Genomic DNA, 15,003 nt, shown 5'->3' with positions numbered 1-15,003 from the left:
TTTGCTCATGTGTCCGTGTTTAAAAACTAAAGAGGAAGATTAAACTTTTTTTTTATTATTATTCATAATAATATTCTTAATAATGAATCCGTTAAAAATTAATTAAACACAGGTGGAGCACTGATATCTTCTATTTTTCATCTGGTGTCTCACGGATCCCTGAAAACCTTAATGGCTGGAAAAGGATCAGGATAAGGGCAGAGACAGACAGCCGTATAACTCGTGCGATAATCGCATCGCACTGAACGGACTGGCCCGGCACTTCTCCTGACCTGAGCATGACAGCATGATGGATTTCTATGCACCTGTCAAGCTCAGGTCAGGTGAGGTGCGGGCCAGTACGAGGTTTACGATGCGATCCTCCCACGAGAAATACGGCAGTGTGTCTCTGCCCTAAGAGTAAGACCTGCTCTGAGTCTCACAGACTGGAGACATGGATCCATTTTTAAATCACTTGTGTTTATGGATCAACAAATCTCTGAGTTTTTGTGCTGTACATTTTAAAAAAAAAAAAGCACAGCACACAGATGGATAAAACAGATGTGTGAATGTAACCTTACTCTGAAACGCTGCGACGTTTCAGGAAATTCATACTTTGAAAAGCCGGCCAGGGACTATGTGTCTTGGATGCCTAGTCTAAAATAGGTCCCAGGTGGCCTCTTCTTGCCGATCTCATACAAACACAGGTAGCAGGATGGAAAGTTGCCACCGGGGACCTGCCTTAGATTAGTTGAGACGCATGGTTCTTGGACTTCTCAAAGTATGTTTTCTCTGAAAGGTTGCAGAATGTCAGTAAAACATACACAGCTAGACTCTGATTCATACTGCCCATGATTCAGGCAGCATGAATCAGATGACAGGTTCCCTTTAAATGTGGCATATGTACAATATATATATAAAAGGTTAAAGAATAGGGTCAGTAATGCTTACCTTGCCGGGGCTTCTATATACACATCTTGTCGAATTTTCCGGGCATCCTCCATTGTTAAAATAACAAGGATTATAAGCCAGGCAAGTTTTCCCATCGCCATAATAATCTTTTTTACATGCACATGTGTACTGTTGAGGCCCGGTTGATTTGCAATCAGCATACGGACTACATGGTGAAGGTCTACATGGATCCTTGGCTATTGAAAGAAAGCAAAAATATTACTGCTAATCTGCTTTTTTTTTTTTTTTTTTCTTAATTCAGGAGTATTTGCACTTTCAGATATTCTCTAAACTAGTTTTTACATACAAGACCCAGTGTAAATACTTACAGTTAGGTCCAGAAATATTTGCATAGTGACACAATTTTTGGCATTTTAGCTGTTTACTAAAACAAATTCAAGATAAAGTGATATAATCAATATGGGCTTAAAGTGTAAATGCTTTAATTTGAGGGTATTCACATTCTAATTGGAGGAAGGGTTTAGGAATTACAGCTCTTTAAAAAGAGAGTCAGCTACATATTAAAGGGACCAAAGGTAATTGGACAAATATCTTAAAAGCTCTTTAATGGGCTGCATGGGCTATTCCCTCATTAAGCCACCATCAATTAAGTAGGTAAAAGGTCTGGAGCTGATTCCGGGTGTGGAATTTGCATTTGGAAGCTGTTGCTGTGAATCCACAACATGCAGTCAAAGGGACTCTCAGTGGAAGAGAAACAGACCATCATTAGGGTAAAAAAAAGAAGACGAAATCCATCAGAGAGATAGCAGAAATGTTAGGAGTGGCCAAATCAACAGTTTGCTACATTTTCCAAAAAAAGACCACACTGCTGAGCTTGGGAACTCAAAAAGGCCCGAATGTCCACAGAAGACAACAGTGGTGAATCTCGCAGATTCTCTTCCATGGTGGAGAAAAACCTTTCGCAACATCCACCCAAGTGAAGAACACTCTCCAGCATGTAGGTGTTTCTGTATCTAAGTCTGTCATAAAGAGAAGACTTCATGAGAGCAAATACAGAAGGGATTACCACAAAGTGAAAACTGTGGCGCCCCTGAGGGTTCGACCGCTACAGGGATGCTGAACTTCTCTAATGGAGTGTAGTGTTCCTCCTCTGAGGTAAGAACAGTGTGATGGTCAGGACCCCAACTCCACATCCAACACCACACTTCTCCCACCAGAGGGGGCTAGAAAGCACCAGGTGCTGCCCCTACTGGAATCGGGAGACTGAGGAACCAAGAGATAGGGGAACCAATTAGTGGGTGAGGGTGGAGGACTCACATTTTGGTGACACCTTAAATTTCATATTTAATACACAGCCATCTTGGTTCATGGTTCTTCGACGGTCATGTTGATGGTTCTCTGATCGTGATCTCCCTCCCTGAGCGTGGATCCCTGTGGGCCTGCAGAGGATGGAGACACGGCCCTCGTACCCTGGCCTTGGGTCGAGGGGCAGGTTGCAGATAAGGAATGTCTCAACCCGGTCAAGGACCATGACCAAGAAGGCCCGGAGCTTAGGAGTGTAGCTCCACCGCAAATGGATCCCGGGGAGGATGCAGACGGAGCGGTGTACGCCACCTGTCCTCGCCTAACTGATCTATTCAGAGGGATTCCGGCTGCAAGAGGGGTACCGGCCCCCGACACCTGACCTTGCTACTCTATGTCCTGGTCAGGGAAGCCCGGTAGGCCCTGAGGATCCCACCAGGTAACGGAAGGAGCGGAGCTGCCACCCGTACACTTATTCTGAGTGAAGTTCAGAGGGAGACCCGGCCTATCTACACACACACAGACAGGAAAGGACCCGGTCTGAAGTCTAGGAACACTCTGGTGCGGGGTCGTGATTGAACACTGGACTTGCTCGGAGGTTGTCGGACTCCCCTCGTCTCTGGTGACCGCAGAACTCCGCGAGGAGCAGGGAGACGCCTTCCTACTGCCATCTCCATCGTGAGTAAACATTCTGGAAGTTAACCCCTATGGCCTCCGGACTCTTTATTCTGCATTACACCGCATTACGTAGCACCAGACCACCTAGACTACAACCCCCTCCATCCTGTCCCTCTGCCCAGAGGCCCTGCTCCGCCTGTGGGGAGTAGTAACAACGACGGCTGCAATCACACCATGCCTCAGCGGACTGCAGCAGTGCTGGTGGCCTTCACCAAGTGACACAGGTGGCCTAGTCGAGATCAGCCACTCAACCCGGATAAGCCTATACCATCCTTTTTAGTGCGACGGCCCTGGGCACGGAGCGGGTCCGGGCCACGGCTGCACCCCATCTACAACACGGGACCCGGCTCCGAGTCCCCCATCTCCCAGGGTAGGGCTTTCGAGCATCACAAAACAATTAATCAGCCTTAAAACTATAAAGACTAGATTAGACTTTGCCAAAAAAACATCCAAAGAAGCCACCAAGTTCTGGAAAAGCATTCACAGGACAGATGAAACTAAGATCAACCTGTGCCAGAATGCTGGGGAGAAGAAAGTATGGAGAAGACTTGGAACGGTCATGACCCAAAGCACAGCACATCCTCTGTAACACATGGTGGAGGCAGTGTGATGGCGCGGGCATGCATGGCTTCCAATGGCCCTGGGTCCCTAGTGTTTATTGATGATGTGACTGAAGACAGAAGCAGTCGGATGAATTCTGAAGTGTGCAGGGTGATACTTTCTGCTCAGATTCATCCAAATGCAGCAAGGATTATTGGACGGTGCTTCAAAGTACAGATGGACAATGACCCAAAACATACTGTGAAAGCAACACAGGAGATAAGGCAAAGAAGTGGAATATTCTGTAATGGCCGAGTCATCACCAGATCTCAGCCCCATCGAGCAGCATTTCACCTGCTTAAGACAAAACTTAAGGCATAAAGACCCACAAACAAGCAACCACAGAAGTCAGCTGCAGTAAAGGAGGCAAAACATCACAGAGGAGGAAACCCAGCGCTTGGTGACGTCCATGGCTTCCAGACTTCAGGCCGTCATTGCCTGCAAAGGATTCTCTACAAAGTATTAAAAATGAACATTTTATTTATGGTAAAGTTAATTTGTCCAATTACTTTTGAGCCCCAGAAATGAGGAGGCGATGTAGAAAAATGGTTATAATTCCTAAAGATTTCACGGGATATTTTTATTCAACCCCTTTAATTAAACCTGAAAGTCTACACTTCAATTGCATCTCAGTTATTTCATTTTAAATTAAAAATAGAGGCATGCAGAGGCTAAATGACGGAGATTCAGTGACTGTCCAAATATATCTGGACCTGTATACCAGTAACAGATGATTTATTTACAAGCTCATCATATGCAGCAAGAGTGTTACTAGAATTATTCGGGCCCCATGGTAAAAGGAGATGGGACCCATCACCCAATGACGGCAATCTAAAAACATCAGAATAAATAACAATAACTAGATGGATAATACTGGTAGAAAATCACATTGTAGTGACTAATAGCAGAAAACCAACATCTGACTATTTCCAGCAAAAAAAAAACAATGTTCTTGCACGTGAGTGGGCCCCCTTAACCTATTGGGCCCTATAACAGTTGCTTTGGGTGCTACAGCTATAGTTCCTCCCATCACATGCAGTAACATATTGGATAAAATGTCCCTAAAAAGATTCTGATTGCACTACAAACAAAGGTGGCGGTAAGCAAGCCCAGGCACTTTGATTGACAGCTTCCTCTGGGCTGATCGTACTTGCAGATATCGCTAACACTAAATCAAATAGTAACTGCAGTAGCTCCGACATGCCTCTATGACTGAAAAATCGATGGAGGAATTAAAGTTCACTGGACTGTCAATGCGGTGGAGGAATTAAAGTTCACTGGACTGTCAATGCGGTGGCCGGACAGCATTGGAATACTATTGGACTTTAAAAGTTTATCATCTGACCTAGTGTTATGTATATGTGGCACCCTGCTACCCACAGGTACCACAGGACCCAAAATGGGTGCATGGACGGACTTCTCCACAAGAGGCCCTCAGTACACACAGACACCTCCACCCTTCCACTTCATACCACCAGAGGGAGCCCTGTTAGGGATATATATACTGGAGGGTGGAGTTAGGTAGGCAGAGTGTGCTGACACTTTAGAGCAGTGAAGAAGCAGCACATGTTAGCTGCTGTGCTGAGGGCAAGTTAAGGCCTAAAGCACGTGCTGAAGCCTGAGGGCCTAGAGCGGGGCCCGGAGGCAAGGAGAGGAGAGAGAAGTGTTGGGGGCAGAGGAGCATCTTAGGCTCACCCCAGAACACAAGCCGGACACTGGGTCCGCGCCTACAGGGTCCTCTACGGCCAGTAGGAATAACCGGTATACCAAGGGGATTCTAGACCCCTGGTCAACCTGAAGCTGCAACCATCCAAAGAACTAGGAACCACAAAGGCCACAGCGTTCAGGGATAGTGGTAGCCAGAGGAAAGTTCTTACCACCAAGCAGACAGGTGAGAGAGTGAGAAAGGGTACAGAAGCTAGACCTAGTTCCAAGCAGGTCAGGAGCTTCAGAGAGAGAGGAAGAAACAGACAAGGAGGCCTTATACCCGCTCACTGGGGAGAGTCCAGAAGTGCACCCTTCCTACAAAGTACCCTGGACCGTACCTGCCGTCTACACCAGTAAAGGTACTGAAGCGAATCCCCTGTGTGCATGTCTGTTATTCTCCCCTGACCAGGCTGGGCCACCTCTCACCTGCATCCCTTCCATCAACCCTGCCCTGGGGGCCCGCTCTGCCTGTGGGGAGCAGAAACATCTCAGCTATCATCCCATCACCCCCGGAGGTCGGCAGCAGCGCTGGTACCCATTACCAGGAACCACAGGTGGCGTCACGAGATAAAACCGTTTGTCATCCCTTCAAGCAACAACCCTTTTTAAGAGTGACGCCAGGGTACGGGCCCGAGAGCCGACCGCCGTGACATCCCAAGAAGGTAAAGGCCCGGGTACAGAGTCCCCCATCTCCCCTGGGCGAGTCATATAGATGGATAGCTATCCATCCATCCATCCATTCGCACGTATATAACACTAGGTCAGATGATATATTTTTAAAGAACATGGTACTCCTTCTACTAGAGATCCACAAGTAGGATCCTAATCCCAAACCAATACGGAGAAAGAATATCACACTCAAAAATATGTTGCAAATTATTTTTCATTCATTGTGGAGTGATCCAAACAAAAAAATGATCATTCTGACTAACGATAAGACCTTGTTCAGCTTAACGGACTATTCGTGACCGTGTGGAGGAAAGAAAACAATACAGCTCTGTGCAATGATGACAAGGGGGCATCCTAAGGGGTGTAACTATAGAAGGTGTAGGGTTTGCAACCGTGCTAGGGCCCTGGAACTTAGAGGAGCCCAAAAGGTCCCTTTTTGCCATATTAAAAGACTATTACAATTAAAGACCTGTGATTGTTGGGGGCTGCATTGGAGATTTTGCATTGGGACCCACAATATTCAAGTTATGCTACTGGGCATCCTCTTCATCTAGAGAATATAAGGTTTCACCATTATCTTAGACAAGGGTTTTTTACTGTTCGAGTAGCGAGACTATGGAAGTGTCTGCCTGCCAATTCACTTCATATGGTCTCAAAGGACCTTGATGTTTTTTTGTTTTAAATAAAAGGCAGTGTCACGTTGTGACAAGGGACTGTGGATGCCTACCCGATACCTCGAACTAGGTACACCCTAGTCTATCCCGGTCCCCCGGATTACTCCTGAAGGTGGAAACGCCGGTTTCTCGTACCTATCTATACTCCCAACTTACCCTTATTTGATCCCTCCCCCACCCAGGAAGGTGAGGGGCTGAAGTCTATCGGAAAACTCTAACCAAACAGACAGGGTTAACTGACAGGGATAAAAGAAAACTACAATCTTACAAGTACACTCACAAAAACAACACAGTGGGAGACAGAGGAGGTATAGGATTGGGAAACCAAATGTGAGAGGATAAGGAAAAACACGCAAACCAACTCCATGCCGCAATATCCAGAAAAACACTCCAATCACCAACTGCAACACTGAACTTCTCCTTCACCACCAAACCAGGAAGTAGAACCATCACTGGCAATTACCAAGTGCCAGTGGTGAGCGTATATACCAGAGAGGAGTGGCCAACACAGAACAGCTGAGACAATTCAGGATGGAGAGCTCCAGGAGATCAACTGAACTGATTAAACCTTGCCATGACAGCAAGGAAACCTGCACTACTTAATAGGATTGTGAAGCAATTCTGATAAGTGCAGGAGTTCTTGTAACCAGACGCTGCAATCTTCTGGCACCTCTCTGTCGCGGTATCCCCGTGACAGACAGGTTATTGGTACTAGATTTCTGGAAATTTGATTTTGACCCTGAGATTTATTCTAAATACCATATTTGGAAGGATTTTTTTCCCCTAGTTTGGGGCAATTACTATCCACTTCATGCACTGGTGGACACAGTCAGGAGAGGACCCCTGTGCAATAACAATATATGGGCCCTTTGTGGCCCAATAGCGCATCGTAATGCACAATTCCATCTGCTTTGGAGGTGTTAATGGGCCCCCTTACCTCTTGGGCGCCTGTGCGACCGCACAGGTTGCACCAATGATATATCCGCCCCTGACTTCATGGGGCTTTTACCTTTCTTTGGATAATCAGATTAAGATTATAGGTTGGACTTGATGGACTTTTGACTGTTTCATTCTCATTAACTTTCTAACTATGAACATGATCGCACTTTTATTAACATTGGTTTATAAGCCTTTGCTTAACAGAGGTAGAGAAAACCACTCACCCTCACAGGTGCTGCCCTTTCTGTAGTACCCAGGCATGCAATCACACTTAAGCAATTCTTCTGACTCAATGCAGCGGGCATTTGGACCACAATTCTTTTGCTGGCATGATAAGGATTCTACAGAAATAAATGTCATCAATAACATTTCCTTACAGTTTTTGATACTTAGATTATAGCTGCGCAATGTAGAATTATTTTTCTCTATATTAATCATAGTTTTCTTACCTAACTCGCATGTTAATCCCATATAACCGGCTTCACAGATACAGCTTCCATCCCCTGAAATTCCATTTTTACAAACTCCATTTTTGCACGGACAAACTGTCAAAAACAAGCCATATTTTAATAGCTAGATAACTTTGGTGAAGAAAACTACTGTCATAAGCTTTATATTAAAAGGAAGCCGCCATGAGATTAATGCAGTCCGAAGCACACATAGGGAAAGACCTGTCAGTCATGGGGATCAGGGCGGGGAGAAGCAGCAGATTAGCCATAGACAAGTCATCCGAGACACATAGTCCCCGGCCAGCTTTTCAGAGTGAAACCTTCATGGCTGCAATAATGCATCCCCTTATACTACGGGCAGCCTAAATCTCATGACAAGTTCCCTTTAATACTCATAATATTAGCACGGTATTGTGCAGTGACTTACCAGCATTACAGTTTGCTCCATACAGTAAGGGGTCGGAGCATTCAGCGCAAGACAAACCAGAAAATCCTTCCTGTAAAGGAAATGATAGATCATTAATTATCCAATTGTTGCCATATATTTCACATAGTTTTACAAAGTACTCATTAATTAAAGAGAACCTGACCAGAGATTCATGCTGCCCAAAGCCACGGGTAGCATGAATCAGAGAACGGCTCCATTATTGCAGAAGTGTACGTTTTACTCTGAAGCATTGGTCGGTATGATATGTTTAGGATGACTAGTCCAAGAAGCAGATTCCTTGCAGCTTTAACCTGTCCTCCTCCCCTAGACGGACAGTTCTCTCCTAATGTCTGTGTATGAGGGGAGACCTGTTAGTCAAGGGGAGCATGGCAGAGAGAAGCCACCAGGGACCTGCCTCTTGGACTAGTCATCCAAATCACATCATCCACGGTTTGCTTTTAAAAAAGTCCATTGTTTCTGAAATTGGAATGATTCTATAAAAATAATTGTCGGGGTTCCAGCTGCTGAGCCCCACCACAGATCCTGAGAATGGGGGGCCAATGTTCCCTGTGTGAATGAAGCATTAGTGAGCGGGTGCAACCACTGCTCCCATTAACTGTCTAACTCCTATAGGCAAATACATAACAGAGCAGTGCTCGCACATGCTCACTAAGGCTTCATTTACACAGGGAAGTTTGGGTCCCAATTCTCATGATCACAAGGGTGTCCTAGAAGTCATTCCCACTGAGTCTACGTTTAATCACCTCATCTGTAGATCATTGATACATGTCATATATGGCACAGTTCTAGGCAAAACGCGCAAAGCAAAAATGCACGCAGGAAAATGCCCACAGCCATGAATGCCCACAGGAAAAAGCCACTGCCATGAATGTCCACAGGAAAAATGCCCACAGCCATGAATGCCCTCAGGAAAATTGCCCACAGCCATGAATGACCACAGGAAAAATGCCCACAGCCATGAATGCCCACAGGAAAAAAGCCACAGCGATGAATGCCCACCAGGAAAATTGCCCACAGTCATGAATGCCCACAGGAAAAATGCCCACAAGGAAAATTGCCCACATTGACAAAATAACAACAGTTTATTAAAACAGTTTATTAAAGAGGGCTAAGGCTATATTCACACATGGACAACAGTACAGCCGGGGACACAGTGTACACAGGCTCCGGAGCAATATAACATATTACAGGTCGGGGAGGTGATAACGTTATATCAGTACAGCCGGGATCACACTGTACACAGGATCTGGAGCGATATAATGTATTACAGGTCGAGGGGAGGGGGTGTTAATGATAACGTTATATCGGTACAGCCGGGATCACACTGTACACAGGATCTGGAGCGATATATCATATTACAGGTCGAGGTGGAGTTAATGATAACGTTATATCAGTACAGCTGGCGTCACAGTATACACAGGATCTGGAGCGATGTAATATATTACCGGTCGAGGGGTGGTTAAGGATAACGTTATATAGGTACAGCCGGGGTCACACTGTACACAGGCTCCGTAGCGATATAACATATTACAGGTCGGGGGGGGGGGATAACTTGTTATTTTGTCTATGTGGACAAGTTTCTGTGTAGGTAATTTTCCTGTGGGCATTCATGGCTGTGGGTATTTTTCTGGCCACCGCTTATTTCATTGGCGGGTAGGGAATATAAGCGAGGGTTTTATTATAATAGCTTATTTCCGAAGGGAACATCAGATTCAACATGCATGATCATTATTTCCCCATCCGCTTGCCTTTGGAGTACTATGGTGCTGCTGCTAATGGGATCCAGAAAACCTTAGTACAGAGAAAATAGAAAGACTGCAGTATTCTAAAGTGGAAGACATAATGTCCCTGGTATACAATGTATATGTGTTGCATTAGGAAACTTGCTAAAATATCTGATAAAGACCCCCAAGAGGGGATGAAACGTTGCAACATGTCAGAGTACACAAAGGACTTTAATTTTCAATTCCGAGTGCTGCAGTCTTTCTTCTTTCTCCCCATACACTTTAGATCATTCACCAAGAAATTAACTCAGGGGTCTTATGTGACTGTGACAACTGTAGAAGATTTATCATTCAGTCTTAAAAATCTCTAAAGTTTTGTCTTAATGCAAAGAGAACCCCCTGATTTTTGGGACCACGAAAAAAAATCCAGTAATGACAGTAATGGCTAATTCTGATTGTCTTTTGTATATCCCATTATGGAGATTACTTTCTTCCATTAACAATATTATTACTGGCATAAGCTACTGCAAATGCCTCATCTACCTGTGCATGGCCAAAAAAAATTATATTTCCAATTTTAGTATTGTAGGAAGTATAACGCTTCTCCAGATGCTTGCACTTACATTACATATACATGTCCCATTTCCTTGCAGTCCGTCCATACACGTCCCATGACCTTTGCATGGGTTTAAAGGTCCTCCAGGACATTCTGTTAAAGGGTTACATCACAAAAGGTTAGGAGAGTCGCAGATTTTCAGTCTTGTGTATTTATTTGAAGCATTGTATTTTATTTTTTCTTATTTCTGAAAAAAAAAAAGTCTGTCCAGTTGTAATCTAGAACTTTCATAATATTTTATAAAAGTTTCGGTATTCTAACAAAAAGGACCATTAATATTCATTTATTCTTCCTTTGGAAAATAACTAAAGGGAAATTCCAGGAAAACTGATACACTTTAAACAGAATATGTCTCCAGGTTTTTGCTATGTAATCTCAGAACGCCTAAGAAGAGTCCCTGATTATAGCGATGTGTCACTTATTAGGCTGTGTTTTGCTGTTTTAATACAAATCAGTGGTTTATCAGCAGGAGATTATCACTACAGGACAACTTGGCACGTGCAGGGAGGTCCAGCCCCATCCCCATCACTGATTAGCAGCTCTCTGTCACTATACAATGTGTCCCGGTCGGCCTCAACCGAGCCGGCTCTTAATGGTGGCCAATGGACACGGAGGTTTCGCCAGCCGGCAGGCTGTCCTCAAGAGAATAAAAAGGGGAAAGTTGTGGAAGGGATGCAGGATCAGCCTGTCTCAATGATCAATGTCCAGACTTCAGGTGTAACAGGAAAAAAAACTTGCCATTACTGGAGCAGTTGATGATGATGATTGATTACAGCTCTCCACAGTTACTCATTACACTGAGCCAAGAGCCCCTCATGGTGAGATGAACCCAGCCCTTTTCTGGCAATGTGTAGCAGCTCGTCTCACGACCGTGTGGCACCCCAGGGGTCTGGTTTCCACAGTAATGTAATGTTATGTCTGAGAGCAGGTGGGAGGTCCTTTGGTCAGGGATCCTGTGCATGCCACACCTCCTGCCCAGTCTTGGGAGGGGAAGAACTTCCCCTATATAAACCCGGGGCTGAAGCAGGGTAAGGAGTCAAGGAGAGTAGAGACAAGAAACAGCAGAAGCAATACTACTATGAGTCAGGGGCTGGCAGCTGCAGAGCTCGCCCTGACTGAGAAGCTTTCTTACCGGACCCGGCGTCCGAGGCTGTGGGGACTAACTCTTACCCAGCAGCAGAAGCCGACCGGCAGGGGATTTCAGGTCCTCAGGCCCAGAAACCCGAAGGCACGGTCACACGCGTGGGACCAGCACCGCCATCGAGGAGCGGAAGCCATTAGAAGGCCCCCGAGTCACCGGCCATACGGGTGAGCACCACACGGTACACTCAGGGACGTGGGCTACTTATATCCGCTTCTAGCAAGGTAGCCAGAAGAGTACAGTCAGTTTGGGAGGCCTACAACTCCGCCTGGCCAGGGGAGATCCCATCTGCTCAAGGACTGACCAGGCCCCGTTCACTAGCAAGTACTCCGGGAGGGTCTATCGTTGTTACCAGTAAAGACCCTGAATTACACCGCACCGTCTCTGAGTGGTTCCTGCTACCCCCATCATCCACATCTGCTGCCCTGAGGCCATACCCCTCCCGTTGGGGGTTATACCATCTACGCTGCACCATCCATCCACCGGCCTCAGCGGACTGTCCTGCAGCGGCAGCTCCATAGCTGCATTCAACGGGTGGCGTAGTCGTCCTGCATCTACCGCTGTTACATCGCCGCTCAGTTTGACTCCCTGGGCACGGACCGGGTCACCGCCACGAGACTACAACCCTCAAGAGATCCGGCTCCGGGTAAGCTCCCGCGTGCGCAACGCAGCGCGACACAGGCCCAGGGGCGCGTCAACTTTGGCGTAGTCGGCAGGATTTCGTGCCCGCAACCACCGGGTACTGCGTGCCTGAAAAAGAGACTTTTCAAACTTACCTGTGGTGAAGATTCCCGCCATCCGGCGCCATCTTCGGCCTTCTTCCCGCCATCGGTGAAGTTTCCCGCCATCCGGCGCCATCTTCTGCCTTCTTCCCGCCATCCGTGGAGTTTTCCCGCCATTGGACGCCATCTTGAGGACGCCGCGCGGGAAGAAGAGGGGCGTGGACTCCGAAAGCGTGCGAGAACTGAAGCCCCGCCTCACGTCCGGACGTTGCGTAAGGTCCTGGAAGGAGCCCAGCAGACGCCGACGTCACAGGAGCGCGACGGAAGGTCCTCAACCCTGACGATCCACTGCGGAGCCGCGGCCTACGGAAGAGGATCATCGCAAGGTAGGCCACGGTCCACTAGGGGGGAGGAAGATGTCGGATACGGAGGAGAGCTTCACTGCCTCAACCCCCGCCAGCGCTACCGCTGCTGCAGTTATGCCCTTCACCATGCCCTATATCCCGGGAGCAGCTTGGCTACCCCAGTACTCAGGGGAGTCACATACCCTGCATGACTTTAGAGAAAAGCTGGATAGCCTCTTCCAGGTGTACCCCCTCACAGAAGAGCAAAAAGTGAGCATCCTGGTGGCCCAACTAACCGGGGCAGCCAAAAGGGAAGTAAAATCCTGGCCACCTGGGAGGAAGACTGTCGCAGGGATACTAACCCGGCTGAAGGACACCTTTGATACCCGCACCTCAGCCGAGATTAAGCTTAGATTCTACGGGTGCAAGCAGCGAGCGCATGAGAGTATAAGGGACTATGCACTAAACCTACAAGAGGCCCTGAGGGCCATTAAGCAGACCGACCCTGATGGAGTGGGAAACGAGGACAGGCTGTTGACCGAACAGTTTATAGAGGGACTGTATTGTAATACCCACCGAACCCAGTTGCGGGCAATGGCCTTACAGGATCCCCATCTGGGCTTTGCACAGTTCAAGGACAGAGCCATCCGGGTGCTCCGAGAACCGGCACCGGGTGGCGTTGTGACCCACAAGCGCCCTGCTATCACTTACCACCAGGAGGCGGCGCCCTTGTCGGCAGGGCCTGTGGGAGCTGATGCGCAGGCTTTGGACAATGGCCCGGCTCCAGACCTACACCATCAGGTCCAAGAGCTAGCTAAGAGCGTTGCTGCGCTAACCCGAACTGTGCAGTCTTTACAGGCTTCCACCCCAGGGAAGATCCAGCTGGCATCCGGACCGGAGGACATCCCGTGGCGTCGACCAAGGAGGACCCCACCGGCCAGAGGAAGACCCAGTGACCGATACAGCGAGGACGGACGACCCATCTGCCGCCGCTTCAATCAACCTGGACATATGGCAAGGTACTGTTCTTTAAACGGGCACAACCTGGGGTAGAGGGCCAACCCCCAGGAAAAAGATCACCAGGCCCATCGAACTGGCGCGACAGATATGTGGGAGGACGTCCAGTCTTGCCTGTGGTACTGGATGGCATTCCCATGAGTGCACTACTGGACACCGGGTCACAGGTCACCACCATCCCGTACGTGCTCTTTAAGCAGTACTGGAATGACTCGGATATTACCCGCTACCCTGACGACGACTTGAGTATCATCGCCAGCAATGGCCAGCCCGTGCCACAGATCGGATTTAAAGAGGTGACCATCAAAATCGGTAGAGTCGAACTGGCAGCACAGGGACTGATCATTGTAGATATTGACAAACATGAGAGTCACCCAAAAATAACTCTAGGAACTAATGTAATTGAAAATTGTCTTGCAGAGGTGATTTTCCTTTTACAGCAGGTTGCCAAGAACGCCAGCTCCGGCGAGCAGCGGGTGCTCCAGAAAGAGATCCGGGCACTGATGCGACGGCAACAGGTGGAACTCTCCGGCGGTGAGATTGGTAGCGTAAGAATGTGTGACCCTTTTCCTATTGCCATGCCCCCAAAAAGTGAAATGATGATTTGGTGCCGGGCAGCTATTGGTCTGAGAGGTAGAGATTACCAGGCAATGGTAGAACCAGTTTACTCGGACAGTAGGCCCACCATTTTGACAGCACGGGGGGTGGTTGATGTACGCCATGGGAGGGTGCCCGTTCGCATAATAAATATCGGGGAGAGGGAAGTGTACCTGCCCCGGTATGCCACGCTAGCCAAATTATATACCATTAACCAAAATTCTATACAATCTGTGGAACCCTTGCCTCCATCTCACCCGGAGGAAGGTAACGGCTCTAAGAAAAACATGGAGGACTGGTGTCAGCAACTACATCTGGGTACTGACTCCACTCCCGCACACCAGAAACAAGGAGTCTATCGGGTGGTTCAGGAGTACGAGAGAGTGTTCAGTAAACACCCGTTAGACTTCGGGCGAGTCAAGGGGGTAGAACACCACATCCCCACGGGAGACCATCCTCCTATAAAAGAGAGGTATCGACCCGTA

The 15,003-nt window shown here is 47.6% G+C and overlaps 1 protein-coding gene across 1 annotated transcript in view; it reads right to left on the bottom strand.

Annotated features, from left to right (window-relative positions):
* STAB1 (stabilin 1) overlaps positions 1-15,003 on the bottom strand; it is a 220,560-nt gene that overhangs the window by 159,487 nt on the left and 46,070 nt on the right. The window contains exons 4-8 of the mRNA XM_073644427.1: positions 10,705-10,790; positions 8,337-8,406; positions 7,910-8,005; positions 7,685-7,801; positions 931-1,127 (exon numbers count right to left, since the gene is read on the bottom strand). Coding sequence (XP_073500528.1) covers positions 931-1,127; positions 7,685-7,801; positions 7,910-8,005; positions 8,337-8,406; positions 10,705-10,790 — 566 coding nt within the window. The remainder of the gene's footprint in view (positions 1-930; positions 1,128-7,684; positions 7,802-7,909; positions 8,006-8,336; positions 8,407-10,704; positions 10,791-15,003) is intronic.

Source organism: Phyllobates terribilis, unplaced genomic scaffold (assembly GCF_046119375.1).
Source record: "Phyllobates terribilis strain yellow unplaced genomic scaffold, ASM4611937v1 Scaffold_8__6_contigs__length_399053987, whole genome shotgun sequence".
Lineage (NCBI taxonomy): Eukaryota > Metazoa > Chordata > Amphibia > Anura > Dendrobatidae > Phyllobates > Phyllobates terribilis.
The sequence above is the reverse complement of the archived record's forward strand: the minus strand, read 5'-3'. Positions and strand labels throughout refer to the sequence as shown.